The 20,522-nt window shown below is 38.0% G+C and overlaps 1 protein-coding gene across 3 annotated transcripts in view; it reads left to right on the top strand.

Annotated features, from left to right (window-relative positions):
• The window catches only part of tenm2b (teneurin transmembrane protein 2b), a 386,378-nt gene that overhangs the window by 89,148 nt on the left and 276,708 nt on the right, over positions 1-20,522 (top strand). For all 3 annotated transcript variants that reach the window (XM_049466164.1, XM_022676169.2, XM_049466163.1), the window contains exon 2: positions 3,888-4,164. In XM_049466164.1, the coding sequence (XP_049322121.1) occupies positions 3,936-4,164 (229 nt within the window). In that variant the 5' untranslated portion in view covers positions 3,888-3,935. The remainder of the gene's footprint in view (positions 1-3,887; positions 4,165-20,522) is intronic.

Genomic DNA, 20,522 nt, shown 5'->3' with positions numbered 1-20,522 from the left:
AGGTGGTAAGTAGGTGAGTAGAAAAGTAGGTGGACAGTAAGTTGAGAGAGTTGGGAGTTTGTAGGTAGATAGCAGGTACGTATGTAGACTGGTAGGTATTAGATAGATAGGTTGTAGGTAGATAGTTCGTATGTGGTAGGGTTGTGCCATATTGTATCGTACGTGATAATATCGCCAACATTTTTAAATATCTTGAACGATATTATACTCTGAAATATCGTGCCATAACACTCACCCCTAATTATCACATTAGGGTACGACTTTTTTGCTGTTTTAAGCAAAAGAAAAATTCACACATTTCTCACTTCCTATTAAATATCTTTAAGAGACAGATTATATCTGTCCAGTATCATTATTTGACTTTAATCCTGGATATATGGAGATATCTGGAGTGCATTATTATTATTAGTAGTATCATTACATTCTAAATAATTGACTTCTGTTACAAATATGCTAAAATTATGTATTTTTTTAATATCTTAGTTGTGTGGTGTGCAACATCATATCTTGTACAACAATAGAATATAAGTTTTGTTTTGTTGCAGCAGAGTTTTTTTTCTTTTATTTTTTTGTCATATCGTCAAGAGTTTCGTTATCCCGATAATACCGTAAAATAACGTGATATTACTTTAGGGCCATATCGCCCACCCCTAGTATGTGGTAAGTCAAAGGTAGAAAGATAGGGAGTTCTAGGTAAATGGTAGGTAGAAAGTATGTAGATACTAGGTATCTGAGGAGATAAAAAGTTGGTAGATGTATGTAGTGGGTAAGTAGACAGTCATTAGTAGTAAAAGATAGGCAGTAATTAGATGGGTAGGTAGGTAGTAGGTAAATAGACACAATAGCAAGGTCAGTATGTAGAAAGCAAGGTATTCCGTAAGAGAAAAAGGTACATGGTAAGTAAAGTAGGTGGGTAGATAAGAGGTGGGTTATAGGTAGATGTAAATAGTGGTTAGGTGGACAGTTAGTATGTAGAAATAGGTATGTAGTAAGTAGATGAGTTAGTATTTGGGCTGAGATGGGTAATAGCTAGGTCAGTGAGTAGATAGGTAGGTATTAGGTAAATAGGTTGTATATGTAAGTAGGTGGTAGGCCATAAAGTTGGTAGATCAGGTTGGTATGGATTGGGTATATGGTTGGTTAATGAAGTTGAAGAAGAGTGGTAGGTAAGTTGAAAGTAGGTAGTAGCTAGGTAGGTGGTAGATAGATAAACAGTAGATAGGTGTGCAGGACATCGGTAAGTATTAGGAACATGTTAGTAAGTAAGTAGATGAGTTGTAGATGAATACGATGTAAATGTTAGATTATAGTTTATAGATGTAATGGATAAATAGATAAATGGTAATTAAGTAGAAAGTGGACAGATTGTTAGCTACATGGGTAGGTAGGTATTAGGTGAATAGTATGTTGTATACTGGGAGTAGGTAGGTGGTAGGTCATGTGAAGGTTTGTAGATAGTAGGTAGGTGTTAGGTGAAAGGTAGGCTGATGGTAGGTGGTAGATAAGTTAAAGATTAGTGGTAGATAAGTTGAAAATAGTTTGGTGTTAGACAGTAGATAGGTGGGTAGATAATCTGTAGGTATTAGGAACATGTTGGTAAGTAGATTAATTGTAGATAAATACTGTGTAAATGTTCGGTAGTATATAGATGTAATAGATGGTAGGAAGGTGGAACGTAGCCAGATGGGTAGCTACATAGGTAGATTGGTAGATTGGTATATAAGTGCCTAGGTTGGTAGTACAGAAGTGAAATGAAGGTATGTTGGTAGGTAGAAGGTTGAAGATTATTAAAATTAAGATATAAAATTACCTAAATTAATACCTACAAAGTCACACAGTACAATTTCAATACCGATTTTTTTCTCTACCAACTTTAAACCCATAAAATACATAAAATGTTTTCCATGACCAAATTTTTTTTGTGATGAGCATCCCTGGTGATGACTCAACTCCAAACCACAGATGCAGAGTAGGAGGGTGTCAGAGAGGGTGGCTGGCCATCTTTCCATTTACCCATCTCCCTCTCACTCTCTCTCTCTGTGGGTGATAATAAAATGGCAAGTGAGTCTCGGCTCTCCTCCCCCCTGCTGCTGTGTCTCAGCCTGGGCTTGATCTGTAGTCAGCGGGTTGTGTTTGTGTTTGGATGATGATGATGTTTAGAGGAGGCTTTTATTGTGTAATGACCTCCATCAATTTGTAGTCGATGTAGCTTCATCAAAGCTTCATCTAAACCTGATAACTTACCGATTACACCTAGAGCTTTGCTTCATTAGAGTTCTATATTTGAATATTGCTTTTTACTTTACTTTACATTACATTACATTACATTACATTATATTACATAGCATTTAGTTAATTTGTTAGAAGTGTTGCTCTATAATCCTCTATATAAGGGGTGTGCCGTATCATATCGTACGCAATAATATTGCACACATTTTTTAATATCGTAAACAATATTATACCCTGAAATTTTATTATACCCTAATTATCACATCAGGGTACTACTTTTTTGCTGTTTTTCGCAAAAGAAAAAATCACACTGTTCTCATTTCCCGTAAACGCATTTGTTGTTTAAACTCACATGATTTAAGTCTGTTTTACATAAAATTTGATATTTCTAACCAATACTCATCTATTTTGAGTTAGTTGAACATTTGTGGGCACATATACACTTAAACTGAGATCTTTCAGTTGAACCAATTTATAATAACTAAGTTTAGTCTGTTGTCATTAGCAGCTTCTTTTCCATTGGCTTCTGTCACAATCTATTTACATACTGGGTGTGTCCAACAGTTTTTGACACTGATTCACCATCAGTGTGTAGTGATTCCCCTTGGCTACCTTAGAAATAAATCAAGTTCCCCTTTAGTTGTAATAAGTTAATGTTTTAATTTAACTAAGCTAACTCAAGTTTTCATTCCCCATTACTTAACTTTATTAAGGCAACCGGTTTCCTCAAATTTTTTAAGTAAATTTAACTTATCCGGGCTCACAGTGTACTAGGGACAGATTATATATGTTCAGTATCATTTATTTTACTTTAATTCTGGATATGTGGAGATATTTGGAGTTCATTATTAGTATCAGGACATTCTGAATCATTGACTTCTGTTACAAATCTGATAAAATTCTTGTAATTTTTTAATATCTCAGTTAGGGGTGTGCCATATCATATCGTATGCAATAATAAAATGAAATTTTAAATTTTGCTGCCGTAGTTTTTTCTTGAGGTATATATTTTTAACTCAGTGTTTTGTCATATCGCGAAGAGTATCATTATCATAAAAATACCATGAAATATCGTGATATTATTTTTCCACTATATATATATATATATTACAATATTAAACAATGCATGACCCGTGATGTCACCATCCCTGCCCCTACCCGCGTGCATATTTACTCATAGTAAAACCAAAGAAACAAAAGAGTGATGCTTCTGACTGAGCGTGCTCTCTCTCTCTCTGACTGAACATAACCTGGAATCAGATTAATCCGCTCTAAAAGAAGTCCGCATCACACCCTCCCAGTTTAAAATGATTCTTTTCTTTCGCATGCTCATTGCAATTACCCATTCTCACCAGAGAGGGCCCTAAATCCCTAAACTAACGAACATCAGCTTTAAACTATATATCATGCAACCGTAATGATCACCATCCCACCTTATCATCCTTTCATCCCCAATTATCCCAAAAGTGTTGGATAGAGCAGTATCATCATTCTAGAGAACACAGTTCCACTGCTTCACAGCTCAATGTTGAATGGCTTTATACTTCTAGAACTGACTCCAAACATATCTTATCTGATTGATTGGTTGATTGATCAATTTTTTGTATTTGAAAGCTTTACTTACACTGTGTTTTCTTCCCGCTGTTCTTCTGATACAGGTGATCAACTCAACTGGCATTCCACCAAGCTTATTGGCTCCCGCCGTGATGGACATGAAGGAGAGGCGTCATCGCTCTCTGACCCGGGGAAGGTGCAGGAAGGAACTGCATTACGCCACGTCCGCGCTGGACATGGACGAGTGCTGTGTAGCCACCCAGAAGTCCTACAGCTCCAGCGAGACGCTGAAAGCCTACGAGCAGGACGCTGGACGACTGCACTACGGGGGCTGTGTGGCCGAGCTCGTTCACCATGAGACAGAGGAGTACGTCAGACAAGGTAAAATTCACTCACTGTACTTAACAAGCTGAGATAGAGGCCCAGTATCTACCTGTTTTCCAAGTCTTCGTTGGTTTCGTTTGCATGTATCAAACACACTCCTATATAAGGAGTCAGCACCCATGACTGATTCTGAGCTCTTTTGAGGGTGGGGCTTATTATCACTGGTTAGTTTTCACCCAAAGAACTTGTGGATTGTTTTGTGCCTTACTTTTTTTGCATGTAGGATCTCAAAATCAGAATACAAAATCTTGGCCATTTTTCTTAAAAAATGTTTGTTTTATGTATAAAAACATAAGTAACATTCTCACATCAGAAGATGTTATCCATGCAGGCCACCAAAAAACCTGAATAGATGGGGTCTATACCAGTTTAATCAAAGTGTTGGTTTATTAGGAAATGCTAATAGAATAGGGGAAGTAACATGATAAGTCAAAGCAGTCACGTTAAAAATGAACCAATTACTAGACCGCACATGCCGCACCAGGAGTGGATGAGTGGATAGCTTCCACACCTGCAGTGGACCAGTCCAGAGTCCACTCGAAAACTGCCAGATGCAAATACAGCTCTGGAAGAAATTAAGAGAGCACTTCAGTTTCTGAATCAGTTAATCTGATTTTGCTATTTAGAGCTTTCTATTTGAGTAAAATAAACATTGTTGTTTTATTCTATAAACTACAGACAACATTTCTCCCAAACTGCAAATAAAAACATTGTCATTTAAATTTATTTATTTGCAGAAAATAAGAAATGACTGATATAACAAAAAATATGTAGAACTTTCAGACCTCAAATAATGCGAAGAAAACAAGTTCATATTCATAAAGTTTTAAGAGTTGAGAAATCAATATTTGGTGGAATAATTTGGTGGTTTTTAATCACAGTTTTCATGCATCTTGCTCTCCTCCACCAGTCTTACACACTGCTTTTGGAAAACTTTATGCCTTTACTCCTGGTACAAAAATTCAGTTAGCTCAGCTTGGTTTGATTGCTTGTGGTCATCCATCTTCCTCTTGATTACATTTCAGAGGTTTCCAATTTTGTAAATTTAAAGACATTCATCATTTTTAAGTGCTTTATTTTTTTCCAGTTATGTATGTAAATGATCTGTGTATTGATTGGCTGATACAAATAAAAGTTCAGAATGAAGAAATGTTGGTATAAAATTTCAAACCTTTAACCTCTTTGTTTGTGTACATTAAATGTTACATTAGCTCCCTGACAGCCAGAAACAGCCCATTATATACAGGTGCTGGTCAACAAATTAGAATAATTTGAAATAGTGCAATCATGAAATTCTTTGAATGCATTTTTTGTGCAGAAAGCAAATCAGGTGTTCACCGCACCTGTCCTACTCGTTAGACTAATCACAGAACTCGTTACCTGGAAAATTAGCTCAGCTGAGCTTTCCAAAAGGCCCATTTAGGCCATTTAACTGTGACACTGTTGTTTTATTGTTTTATTGTTTTATGCCTCCTCCAATACATGTGAAGTCAGCCACCACTTCTTTTCGAACTTCTGCTGATGCAGCATTACGGAGCACACAGCAACTCTGTTCTGATACATCAGCTCACAGACGCCCTGTGCTGCAGACATCACCCTAGGAGTGATGTGGAGAGAGAGCGCCATCTACCCACTCGGAGGGAGCAGGGCCAATTGTGCTCCCTCTGAGTGCCGGCAGCTTGATGGCAAAGCTGCATGAGCTGGGGTTCGAACCTGCGACCTCCCTCTCATAGTGGCAGCGCTTTAGAGTGCTGGCCCACTCGGTGCCCCATGTTTCTGATTGCTTGACCTTTATTACTTAAAGCATTTTTTTCGTAGAGTTGAGTATTTCTTGCCATAATATTGATTAGAACATTACTCAAATAGGGCTATTCACTGTATACCAACTCTACCTCTTAACAACTTTACAACTGATGCTTTTAAAAACACATTAAGAGGCAAGAAATTCAAGTAATTAACTCAAGATAAGTTCAGTACAGCTGTTAATTGAAAGTGACCTTATAAGTACCTTATAAAGCTGACTGACACAAAGCTAGAGATGCCTACTTTGAAAAATCAAAAAATATAAAACATATTCTGGTTTAACACTTTTTTTGTATACTAAATAAAGACATCAATTATATAAATTAAATAAATACTTTAGTATTAATCTACAGTGCATAAGTTTCTTTAAATAATGAAAAAAAAAACACTTCTTTTTTTTTTTTATCTGGCCAAACTTTTGACTGGTAATATACATCATACTTTTCTATTAAATGTTTTATGATCCTTTTAACTTTTCTCTGCATCCTGATCCCTTTTTTTTCTAGTCGTTTCTCGCTTCAGATCTGCTGAAAGAATGCAGGCGCATGAAGTTCTTAACTTTTGCCTTCACTCTGACTAATTGAAACTCTAAAACAAATGCCACCGTGATTAGATTTTATCCATATTTAATCCGTTAATACTCATTTAGAATCTGATTGCTGTGATTTCCATGCTCGTGAAAAGTTTTAATTTGCCACTATTGTGAAATCCGTTCTATTTTTGATAACTGTTGTCATAAGAACCACGGATAGCTGCGGCAAAATAAGAGAGACGGAGACGAGCCGATGCAGAGCAGTCTGTGTGAGAGAGAGAAGCTAATGAAAAATGAGGCGCGTTCCAGTCTTAGCTAAAGCAGATGCTTCCAATCAATGATAAAGCAGCTGATTTCCTTCATCAGCCAAGTTTAGAAAGAAATAAACTCTATAAACTTTCACGAGGACTGTTTTTCATGAAAGTTTCATCCGTTTCTACAGCTGGACACATTTAGCTCTTTTCAGACTATTTTTATCTGGAGAATAAAATAATAAATACGTGTAAAAACCATTGTCCTTCAATCACTGTTATTCAGCTATGTGCTGCTCACTTTGTACTGTAATCTTACAACATTGTACTGAACAAAAGGTTTGCTCATTATTCCTCATTCTGGAGTGGAATGAAGTCAAATTGCTGGTGTAATATTACTTAGTGGGAGAAAAAGGCTTTGCTGGGTGTTTTAGGTAAAAACAATCACTAAATCTATGAGCTGGACGGCTTTGTTGCTCATTAAACTGGACTTTGAATAATTCACACTTACAGACACTTCATCCCAGCAAAGTCTCTTACATTCTTACAGTAGAAATTAGTCTTGTACAAAAATACACATTATTAAAACCTCCTGCTTGTTTCTACACTCATTGTACTCTGAAAAAAAATGATGCGTAAAATTTACTTTAAAAAAAGTTTCGCAATTTTCTGCATTTGCTTTTTTCAAGTAAATTTAAATTCAGATAAATTTAAGTAACTTCAACTCTGTTTCAATTAATTAATTAGTTACTTTTCACCTCTGGACATAACTAGGTTGGAGGCAAGGTGAGGCAGAGTAAGGTACAGTGAGGTCAAATTTGAAAAAGGCTGAAAATGGAAGTGGTAGGTTGGGAGTGGGAAGGTGATGTATGCGTTTAGAGGCAGGGCAGGAGGGAGAGCTGATTGGCTGAGCTGCAGCAGCATTAGTGTGCCTCTGATAGCGGCGAGACCCAGATGGTTAGACGTCAGTCGGAAGGGGGGGGGGGGTGGGGGGGGGTGGGGGGGGGGGGTGGGGGGGTTGGTATTATTGATTGATTGATGAATTGATCTGCATATTGTGAGTGCCTGAGTACCAAAATACACAGAAATATCATCCTCCTGAACCTGTGAGGGTGCTGCAGAGGCAGAAATTACTGCAATAAAAAGAGTTTTTAAAGATTCACTTGAAGATAAAAAGCCCACACATTAAAAATGCAGAACAAAAATCCTGGAGCATCTAAATTTTTCACATGCCTCTAGCTGACTGATGCTAATTGGCCAATTGTGATTCACCTGTTTAGCTGCCTTTGTAATTGTGATTTACTAACTTCAGAGTTAAAAGCCTTTTTTTCAGGTGTGGCGCTCAGTTATTTTGGCAGTTTCATGTATAATTCAACAGGCAGGTTTTGGTGTGAAATGATGAAATGATGTTCGGAGCGTTTATGCAAAGTTAAACTTGGTTAAATAATTTGCTGTCTTGGGAGCGATACGGCTCTGATATTGTACTCCGCTCCTACTTTTAATGACAAAGCAGCAACATGGCATCCTGCTGTGAGTTGGTCTTTTTGAAACAGGGCATTGAAAAAAAGTCAGTTTTGTCACATTCCCTTCGGCTTTTATCAGCAGAGATATTAGTGACTTATTGGCTCAGGCGCCGTCAACCGAAACGCGTGTCGTCTTATTGTGTTACTCGTCCCCATTTGGTCTTAGGAGGCATAGTTAAAAGAAATGATGTATGGCTCTCTGTCTCTGTGTGGCATTCGGTTAGTGTCATAGTCTACTTTTAACCGCGGGTCTGGCTTTTGTGTTTTCCCAGCCGATCCGAAAAAGGAAGGCTTAGAATTGAAACTACGACCTGCGGCTCACTTTGTCAGGTTTTGATTTCACAACGCCCTGCTGAGGTGTACCGCTGTTCGTACGGTTTATTTGCGGTCCTGCCGATTTCCATAGACGCGGGCCCTGATCAAACGCAGCGGAAAAATCTGGACCTTTCTAGTAGGCGTGGATGAAACGTGCTCCGCTAGCAGAGCCCACATCTCATTACAGAAAAGCTCCATCTCCCTAAAGCAAGGGGCGACCTTGTCCTCACTCCTCTCCCCCCGCATCCTGCTGTAAAAATAGAGCAGCTATGGTCGCTGCTGTGGTGGCCCTCGCTTTCCTCCACATGACTGAATCCTCTCTGGAGTGGATGCGGTGAAGAAGGGGCTGGGACGCAAATAGAAAGACCGAGACGGAAATTGAGATGCGAGGGAATGAAAGAGAGAACCTCAGATCTGGCGAACGCTGTTTGTTCCTGGTGTAACTAAGGAAGTGAGATGTTGAGGCTTGATGAGATAATTTGGCTGTTAGTGCTAGTTAAGCATCTGCTGTAGATTGCTAAATCTGAGACCAGGGGCAAATTAGGACTAGTAGTGTGGTAATATAAGGGATTTGCATTTTTCTCCTCCTACAGTGCATAATAGCATTAAACCACCCAAAGATTTGAGAAGTATTTGAGTCTGTAAAGGGCAAGGGGTCAAGCCTGATGAGATGAAAACATGTGATCTCTGATGAATTAGAAGAACCGTCGTTCAGCAACAGCTAATAAAACCACAGGGGCAAGGAACTATTTTGGCAAACCTTTGGAGTTGGACAAAGAAACTGAAACACCTGGTTTTAGACTACAATAATTTATTGTGGTGACAGACAGTTCTGGTGGAAACAGGAGGGTTGAGGTGCACATTAAATTCTGCCGTGATTTGGGCAACCGTGGTTTTATGTTTTTTAGATACAATCCGGGTTAGCACCCGAACATCCCTTTCAGACAGCTTCCTCTTACAGAGTCCACAGTTAATCCTGTTGGACGTGGTTCGTCCTTCTTGGCAGTATGCTGACATTACCCTGGATACCGATGCATCACAAAGACTTGCTGTCTTGGTCACAGATGCGCCAGCAAGACGTGCACCAACAATTTGTCCTCTTTTGAACTCTGGTATGTCGCCCATAATGTTGTGTGCATTGCAATATTTTGAGCAGAACTGTGCTCTTACCCTGCTAGTTGAACCTTCACACTCTGCTCTTACTGGTGCAATGTGCAATTAATGAAGGTTGGCCACCAGCTGGTCCAATTTAGCCATGAAACCTCACCCACACTAAAATTACAGGTATTTCAGTTTAATTTTCATTGTCCAACCCCTGTAGCTTATTAATTTGGACTTTTGTACTGTTTTCTGTATTGTAACCCAACATAAACCAGCTCAAAACATTTTATCTTTATGTGGACAAAATCCCCCCCCCCCCCCCCCCCCCCCCATAAAAATCATTAACACACCGCTTATAAATCACATTCCAGCTAAAACTGAACATTGATATCTTGCTATGACTCCAGTACCAGCATGCCGATATTGACGAAATCTCACCCAGCACTGAGTCAGCTCCAGGCTAACAAACCTGAACCTACAGACACACGCTGGGAGCTTCATCCCCAGTCACGCAGCTCGACGCCTCGCCTTACTTTAATTTACTATTAGAAAACCCTCACGCGGCCGAGGGAGGAACGGGGAGGTGTGTGTTCAGCCCTGGGCCGGCGAGGCCGTGGCAGCAGAGGGAAACGTGGGGCTCGGCAGGGCTCCTGCAGCAGTGCAGGCCATATGGTGAGAGAGGTGAGGAGGTCCAGGACGCTCATAATGTCCACGAGTGGAAGTAGAGCACTCCGCATCTCCGGCAGTCCAAGCACTCCCTGTTCCACCCTTTAGGGCACTCTGTGGCTCCACAACATCTGGCACCATGCGTGTACCTTTCCAGACCCAGAGCTTTACTAAAGCAAGCCAGACATAGAGCAGAACATTGAGTTTGTGGGCTGGTGCTGGATACAGAGGGGAGGCAGAAAGATTAGGGCTTCTTGGCTGGTAAAATTGAAACATTTATACAGTATATTATTTTACATTAACAAAATATGAATTTCTAAATATATGAAACTCTCGGTTTTCCCCTTTTTATTCTCCTTTTTTTATGCAGGTGCAATATTTTATGTACCACATTTAGAAAAGTCTTCTGAATCATTATTAGCTTATAAATTAAATGAATGGTGGGTGGTTGGACAGGTTTTACATAACACTAGTAAAAATCCACTCAAATTGATTTTGTCTGTGAAAATGTGTCATGTTTTAGTAATTCCAGATCAATGGTTTTGATTAAGATAATCGAAGATGATGATGGCTACAACTATAAACCCGTGTTCCTGCATATTTTATAGCTTTCCATGCTTTTTGATACCCACTTTAACTCAGTAACGAACTGAGTTACCCTGGTTTTTAATCACAGTTTTCATGCATCTTAGCATGTTCTCCTCCACCAGTCTTACACACTGCTTTTGGATATCTTTATGCCACTCCTGGTGCACAAATTCAAGCAGTTCAGCTTGGTTTGATGGCTTGTGATCATCCATCTTCCACTTGATTATATTCCAGATGTTTTCACTTTGGTAAAATCAAGAAAAAACATAATTTTTAAGTGGTCTCTAATTTTTTTTTCCAGAGTTGTATCTATAAAGTTAGCTGCTGATTCAGTTATCCAGTTTTTTCTATTTAAACTCATCCAATCCCCTGTGTGCAAAAGTTATTGTTCCCTAACTTACAAAAGATGGTTACACTACCTATAGCAGCAATAATTGCAGCCAAAAGCTTTTTGTAGTTGTTAATTAATATCTCAAAACCTATAAGTCAGGCTTTTTCTAGATTAGACTATGCCATTCCAAATGTTTTATTGTGTGCTTTGGATCATCAGCATCTTGTTGCATGATCAGAATTCATTGTTGCATCAATAAAGCAGGGTTTCTGGTTCTAATTCAGAAGCAAAGCATCCCTCAATTATCATGCTCACTCCAATTTCAGACAAATCAAGGCTGGTCATTACCTGAGCACTGACACTGGTTACAGATCAGCAGACAGAGGGACATCCCATCCTATCCATCCACAAGAAACCGCTGTGGCCTCTTTAAGGATCAAGCTCACAAATCGAATTGTGGAAACGAACCGTGCAGTCACAATTGTATTGATCTCAACTGGCAAGCTAAGACATGCCTCGAGAATCCTCAGAATTTGCTGTCATGGATCAAACTTCTCAGTGATCTCCTGATGATCAGACCAGCATTTAGACAGTTGTGCCACCTGGGAGCCCTCAGTTCCCAGTGATCCTTATGAAGGGAATGTTATCACATATTGGTATCGCTTGCAGCTACAGCTGGGTGGCGCCTAGCCTTATCAGAACATACATATCAAAGCGTTGGAGGGATATGAAGAGATTATGGAGAGGTAGGAGCGAGCGAGAAAGACAAATTGAGTGGCAGAGGAAATCAGACTGTTATTGAAGGCTTCAGATATTATATTGACTTTGTTGTAATGTAGATCCGTTTGAGCGCCGCTCTTTCTTTATATTAGCAGCGGTTCCACCCAGCAGTTCTGCTTTGCCTTATGAAAATCCAGTACTGTATGAATGCTCATTTGGGCGCTGTGTGGGCTCGCCAGTCAAGATCAATACAATTGCGACTGCATCACTTCCACGCTTCGATTTGTTTGAGTAAGAATAGCTAATTTAACAAGGCTTGCCATAGGATTTTCTTTCATATTACTGCTGGTGGCTATCAGAGCTGACACGAGGAGCTTGCTGTAATATACTGACGCTGGCACTGTTTAACTTGCAGCCAAAATCAAATTATGCACAAATGCTACTCCTTCATTTTCGCCCGTGCTTGTCGCCATTAAGCCGATGGACAAGTATCAGGCTTGTAATTGAAGAATGTTTCCTTTCAAGTAAGAGGAGGAGGCTATTTGGACATTGCTTTGGGTCAAATCACAGTTCACCCCTTCTTAGCCCTGTTTTGCGTGTTCATACCTATGTCCTGATTCTTGTTACTGGGATTGAGGGAAGGGTTAAAGTCTTGGGGGTATGTGGACTCATTCCAAACATAGGCAAGATGGCTGCACCCACAAGTGTAGTATTATTTATTGTTAAACATGATTAAGATAACCATTGCCTTATCTTAGTTTAATGTAATTTCATGTATCGTGGTAATCAAATGTATCGTGGACCTTTTTTTCAAGCATAAAAAATCACTGGTTACATGTCTCTAACTTGCCCATTCCACCTTAATTGGTGCAGCTATTACAGCATATTCTGACACTTGAGGCTGTTGGAGGGTTTAAGGTGGAATGGAAACAAGAAGCTAAGAAATAAAATAATAAAAAAAAACTTTCTTCAGAACTCTTTCACTGAGGAACTGTTGATTATCTTCCACTGCTTTTTTTAATTTTATGATGTTCTAACTCATACTCACACTCTGTTTTAACTTGCAAGTCAGAACTTTTTAGTTCACGGTAGGAAATTTGAACTGGAATGCTCCTATATTCATTATAAATAAAGGTTCCAAGAAGCCTGTGATGTTAGATGTTGAAATATTCTGAAAATGTGTGGTTTGCATCACAACATTATTAAAACATTTCTCACATAATGTTCCCAGCTGGATGAATGCTAACGCTATGGAAAAGTTAAATAATGCCAAAATTAAAAATGGAAACATTGACAAAAGTGATGTTGCAGCAACATTTCTGGAACATTTAAAAGCATTAAATAAAAACCTTGAAAACTTGATAGATTAGACATTTTAAGAATGATGACTGCAGTCATAAATTGTTAGCTGAGACGAACACAAGTTCAGAAATGTCCAACATCTGAGAGAAATGTCCAACATCTGAGGTAAATGCCCCACATCTGAGGTAAATGTCCCACATCTGAGGTAAATGTCCCACATCTGAGGTAAATGTCCAAAATCTGAGGTAAATGTCCAACATCTGAGAGAAATGTCCAACATCTGAGAGAAATGTCCAACATCTGAGGTAAATGCCCCACATCTGAGGGAAATGCCCCACATCTGAGGGAAATGCCCCACATCTGAGGTAAATGTCCAAAATCTGAGGTAAATATCCAACATCTGAGGTAAATGTCCAACATCTGAGGTAAATGTCCCGCATCTGAGGTAAATGTTCAGCATCTAAGGTAAATGCCCCACATCTAAGGTAAATGCCCCACATCTAAGGTAAATGTCCCACATCTGAGGTAAATGTCCAACATCTGAGGTAAATGTCCCGCATCTGAGGTAAATGTCCCGCATCTGAGGTAAATGTTCAGCATCTAAGGTAAATGCCCCACATCTAAGGTAAATGCCCCACATCTAAGGTAAATGTCCCACATCTGAGGTAAATGTCCCACATCTGAGGTAAATGCTCAACATCTGAGGTAAATATCCCACATCTGAGGTAAATGCTCAAAATCTGAGGTAAGTGTCCAACATCTGAGGTAAATGTCCAACATCTGAGGTAAATGTCCAACATCTGAAGTAAATGTCCAACATCTGAGGTAAATGTCCAAAATCTGAAGTAAATGCCCCACATCTGAGGTAAATGTCCAAAATCTGAGGTAAATGTCCAAAATCAGAGGTAAATATCCAACATCTGAGGTAAATGTCCAACATCTGAGGTAAATGTCCAAAATCTGAGGTAAATGTTCAGCATCTAAGGTAAATGCCCCACATTTGAGATAAATGTCCAAAATCTGAGGTAAATATCCAAAATCTGAGGTAAATGTCCAACATCTGAGGTAAATATCCAACATCTGAGGTAAATGCCCCACATCTGAGGTAAATGTCCAACATCTGAGGTAAATGTCCAACATCTGAGGTAAATGTCCAACATCTGAGGTAAATGTCCAAAATCTGAGGTAAATGTTCAGCATCTAAGGTAAATGCCCCACATCTGAGGTAAATGTCCAACATCTGAGGTAAATGTCCAAAATCTGAGGTAAATGTTCAGCATCTAAGGTAAATGCCCCACATCTGAGGTAAATTTCCAAAATCTGAGGTAAATGTCCCACATCTGAGGTAAATGTCCAACATCTGAGGTAAATGTCCAAAATCTGAGGTAAATATCCAAAATCTGAGGTAAATGTCCAACATCTGAGGTAAATATCCAACATCTGAGGTAAATGCCCCACATCTCAGGTAAATGCCCCACATCTGAGGGAAATGTCCAACGTCTGAGGGAAATGTCCAATGTCTGAGGGAAATGTCCAACATCTGAGGTAAATGCCCCACATCTGAGGCAAATGTCCAACATCTGAGGTAAATCTGAGGTAAATGTCCAACATCTGAGGTAAATGTCCAACATCTGAGGTAAATCTGAGGTAAATGTCCAACATCTGAGGTAAATGTGGTCAGTTTTTGAGATCTGATATTGATGGGGTTTAAGTTCTGCTATCTCTTACTGAGGTTGTATCAGAGTTTGAATGAGTTTCAGGTTTAGAAATAGAAGTTAAAGCACAGCAGTGAGGAGTAATAGATTACTCTGTGTAATACTCTGTTTGTTATGTGTGTATTCAGTGCTGATATGTAGCAGCTGGTGTCTCTGTGTTCTCTGTGTATTAATGCAGGAGTTAACCTTGACTTGTGAGCTGATGGTGGACTGCAGCTAGTGGTGCGCTGTTTGTCCTCGGTGCAGTGGCATATGGGTAATTTCATAAATGGCACCACAAAGCATGAAGTGCCTCCAGAGCAGGACCTCAGCTTTCAGTATACACACCGGCCCTGCATCCCTCTATTCTTTCTCCCTTCTTCTCTCCCGGCTGTTTTTTCTTCTGTTTCTCTTCACCTTTATTTTTTCTACTTTCCTTTCATTTTCTTTTTTCTTAAATTTTTATCTTTTCTACCTTTTTAACTCGTTTTATTCCCCGGTCTCTTTCCTCTTCTTCTTCTTCTCTTAATTTTTTTAAATAATTTCTACTTTTTCATTTCATTTCATTCCCAGCTCTCTTTCCTGTTCTTCTTCTTCTTCTTTTCTTTTCTCTTCTCTTTAATTTTTTATCTTTTCTACTCGTTCGTTTTCTTCTTCTCGTACTTCTTCTCATCTCTCCTACTCTTTTCTTTATCCTCTTTTCTTCTCTTCTCCTCTCCTCTCCTCTCCTCTCTTAATTTTTTATCTTTCATTCTCTTTAACTTATCTATTTCCTTCATTTCTAATTCTCTATTTTCTTCTCTGCCCTTCTCTTTATTTATTTTCAATCCTCTTCTCTCTTTAGTTCCTTCCTTCTTTTCTATGTTCAATTTATTTTGTCTTTCATTTCTTCTCCTCTTTTCTATAATTTGTCCTCTATTGTCTTTTTTTTCTTTTTTTTTCTTTTTTTTTTTTAACCAAATTTAATATTTTTCTTGTTTCTTCTGATTTACAGAAATCTGCTAATAAGACAAAGCATCAAACAACAAAATGTGAAGCCCTATCCTTTCTTTCTCTTCTCTTTACTTATCTACATCTGTTCTCTACTTCTCTTTCCTCTTTTTCCTCTGCTCTTCATTTCTATTCTCTTCTTTCTTCATTCTCATTTATTTTCCCATCTGCTCTTTCCTTCTCCTCTTCTCAGTTCTCATTGTTGCTCTCTTTCCTTTTCACACTACCTTTTTCTTTCTTATTCTCTTTTGTTTTTTCAGTTCTTCAGCCAAATGATTGTTTTCTGTTCTCATCTCTCTTCTTCTCTTTCATTTTCCTTTGCTTTCTCTTAGTTTTCTCTTAGTCTCCTTTCCTCTCTTATTTATTTCATATTTTTTGCTTACATCTCATCACTCATCTACAGTATGTGTTTGTTTTGTTATCTTGGAATCATATTCTTGTCTCCCTTTCTGTATTTTTTCTTCTTTTCCTGTCTTTTTTTCTGACATCTTCATTCTCTGTAACTTCTCTACTCTTCTTCTTCTACCTCTGTTTTCCCTTCCTTTAGTTCTCTACTCTTTTGTTTTGGTGATAATTCTTTTAATGACTCTTCTCTGCTTTTCTCTTTTTATACTTTCTACATCATCCCTTTTTGTCTTTTCTCTATTCTACTGCTCTCCTCTCTTCTGTTCTTTTTTAGTACAGAGTCTATGGGAGGCATACCGGCTCTCTGGAGAGCACTCTCAAGGTTTTCTCTTTGATTAAGTGCAGCATGCTTTAGATTCTTTAAATATTTCATACAGAATTTCCAAGGCTTTTTCATACTACAGTAGAGTGTAATCTCGCTTAGTGAGGATACGACCGGCATCGTCTCAGAGGCAAACAGGGATTAAAGTAAATAGCTGCAGTGTTCATTTATTTATTTATTTATTTATTTTTCTTTGTGTGTAATAGTTTGGCGATATCATATAGAAATGGATTAAGTTAAATCAATATAAAAATAAAGTAGAATGAATGAATAGCACATAGTAATTTTACTAATTGTAATGATTTCTATTAACAGGAGCTGTTATGTGTTGTTATTTATGCTCTGAAGCAGTGCATTGTCCTCCCTGCAGGCGATAGTACGAGTATTGACATTCTGTTCGCGTTAAGTGTTGTGTTTATGTGGTGCTGAGAGATAACTCATAAATGGAAATATGCTGAGGGCAATGTTGGGGACACAACTTTTGAAAGTAACTTGTTACATTACACTGTTACTGACATTAAATAAGACACAGAATAAGACTTTTTACAGTAGATAGAGATTCATCTGCTGAACACAACTTACAGATAACTATAGAGCTGCAGTGGTATACTGTTGTTGGGTATAACGTGGTATAAAATGGATGTTTTTTTTTTGTTTCGTTTTTAATTTATTATTTATTTATTTATTTACCCATTTTCTACCCAATTTACACAGCCAATAATTCAACCCACTTATTAGGACTCCCAGTATCAATAGTGCTGCCCCTATAATAGGAGGGTGAAGACTAGCACATGCCTTCTCCAATACATGTAAAATCATCCACCGCTCGGAGGAAAGCGCAGTGACTCAGTTCCGATACATCAGCTCACAGACGCATTAAAGCAAGCACTATATTGTTATCCATTGGTTTCTCAAACCACCACTTAGCAACAACCTTTTAATGTAATTAAGTAATTCCATCTGTCTATTTTCCCGTATTTCTATTTAGTCCGTATTAAATTTCTTTCTAATGATTAACCTATTGTTTTTTATTTCACATTGTTTGTATTTTGCTTTATAAGCACTGGTATTTCCCCCGTTATTGAGCTGTGAAGCAGTGGAACTGTAGTGGTGCTTAATCCAGTACTTCTGGGATGATTTGGGTTGGGGAGTTGATGATTAGGATTAGTAATCAAAGGATGCAATTGAATGCAATCAAAGCATCACAGCCATGCTCCAAAATTGAGGAGAAAACCGTTTCATTATTTCCACAGCAGGGTACGTTTTTGATGAATGAGCAGGTGTTTTATTACTTCTTCAGACCAAATAGTTTAAGTAGTGAATGTAGTGTACCTTCAGATTCATTTCTTGTACACAGCTGGACCTTGTGAACTGTTTTGTGTTGCTTCTGATTGTTTAATATACTAGTGCCTCTCAAAAAATTAGAATATCATTGAAAAGTTACTTTATTTCAGTAATTCAGTTCAAATGTAAAACTCATATATTAGGCATATGTATTTATTACACACAGAGTGATCTATTTTAAATGTTTATCTCTTTTATTGTTGATGATTATGGCTTACAGCCAATGATAACCCAAAAATGTAATATTATATAAGACCAATTGGTACTTTTAGCATTGCGGGCAGTGTGCCAAGTCCTGCTGGAAAATGAAATCGGCATCTCCATAAAAGTTGTCAACAATTTTCAACAATAAAAGAATGCTTAAGAGTTTCACATTTTTTGAGATGTATATGCTAGTATATGGTTATATATATATAGTAATTGTACAGATTATGGATTATAATGTTAATCCAGGGCACAGTGTAATTTAAGCTTTTAATATGGTGAATACATCAAACCCCAGCATTATTTTACATGTTTAGCTTTAGTGCAGTCCCACAAGGTTCTATTTTAGGCCTCATGAAGCTGCTGTTTATTCTGAGAGTAATATAGTTCTGAGAGTGAATAACTGAAGTGTGATCCTCTGTAAAGGAGGTTAAATGGGTTAATAAACAGGTTTAATTATATTTTTTATATGTTAGACACTCATGTATTGTTGAGTAGCTCCCCCAGTTGAGACACGGGTTCTAAAGAGCAAAAGCTAGTTTAACCTTTTGGACCAGTGATCAAGCTCCATTTATAGCATATAGCGTCCGTGGCTGGAGGTGCCCTAGAGTGCGTTTTGGCCACGCTCCACTTTGTTTATGTAAGTTGTGTGTCAGCTGGCCAACTGGGACATCAGATTAGTCATCGAGACACGTTGAACTAAGCAGCAGAGCAGTGATGTGCTGTGCATGAACGTAGTTTGCATGTGAATGTGCATTTGCTCAGTATATTTAAATATTAATTTAATTTCTGTTGACCTGAAATTATTCTACAACAAAAATACCACGAAATAACTGTAATAAAACATGAAAACAACCAATTCCACACACATGCAGTGCCCCAATTGTGTACTCCATACTGTCACTATAGGGTACATACTGTATAATAATATTAATTATGCACGTTTGGCAGGTTAGTACACTAAATGTTAATGTACAGATTAGTGTTGTACTAACAAAAAGTGATTCTACATAAATCATGGCAAGTTCTTACTCAACCGTTATACTTTTATATCACATAGTTCATAACAAAATAGATAGCATTAGTAATAATTATTATGCAATTGGGATAAACCCACAGTTATTTAACTGGCTGAAGGAAAAAAAAACTCCTCAGATCAAGACACAAAAATATTTAGCTGGTCCAGAAATATGTTTTATTGTCCAACTGTAACTCTGTGATAACAATTTGATGTTAAAGTTAGCTTTCTGCTAACTTTTTGTTCGAATTTTCTCTTCCACCTTAAATCATGCAGCAGCATTAGGTGCCAAAATGTAACTGCTGCAGAATTTAAGGTGGAACATTGTGCTAGCTAGCTAGCTAGCGACAGATATACTACTAGCATTTTTTTATGCTTGTTATGAAAACAATGGGCCACAGTACACTGAAACTACATTAAACTAAGATAATGCAATTATCTTTGATCATTTGTGTGTTTCTTTGGTTGCCTGTGCAGACATCTTGCTGGTAATTTCTTAATTTGGAGGACCTTGTAGCCCAAACACAGCACCCTACCCCTTTATCCCAATAGGAATTGGGACACCCTACTTCTAGGTGTGAATATGCAAAATGCAGAATGGAGGGGTAGAGCTAAATGGGGCAAATGGATTGAGCCTTAGTTTGTGTCCACACTGGTTGCTGGCAAAATTCTTAAATTGTCTCGAGTTTGGGTTTCTCTTGTGGGTATGTTTCAATGTTTATGGGTGTGCATCAGGTCAGCATGTTGACTGGTTAGCTTGCTGGCTAACCTAGAAAAGCTAGCTCTAGCTATCGACCAACCCACCAGAAACCCCAACAATATCCTCAACTTTCTTCCACTCTCGACTTTTTCTTCAGATTGTACCTGTATAGTGTCACTGTCCAACAATAAACTCAATAGTTTTTAGTTTACTACATAATTTAAACTTAAAAACTGATCTTAACACTGTGTCCAAATTTCGTGATCAATGGACCAATAGAAATTCTCTAAAAATGACCTAAAACAAACTTTTTTTCTATTGACTTCCACTGAAAGTTAAGACTGTGTTTTATCTCTCCTGTGAATTTGCTGTATTGGAGATGTATGTTGTTCATTGGACAGCAACGATATGTAAAAAAAAAAAAAAAAAAAAAGAAGCATCATATAAACCAGGAAAAGAAGTACAGTGACTGTTAGCCTGTTTTTAATTTTCAGACTCTCACTTTTAAAAATAATAATAATAGATCATAATAATAAATTATAATAG

The sequence above is a fragment of the Astyanax mexicanus genome, chromosome 17, assembly GCF_023375975.1.
Source record: "Astyanax mexicanus isolate ESR-SI-001 chromosome 17, AstMex3_surface, whole genome shotgun sequence".
In the NCBI taxonomy this organism is placed as follows: Eukaryota; Metazoa; Chordata; class Actinopteri; order Characiformes; family Acestrorhamphidae; genus Astyanax; species Astyanax mexicanus.
Note: the sequence above shows the minus strand (reverse complement) of the source record. Positions and strands in the feature narration are given on the sequence as shown.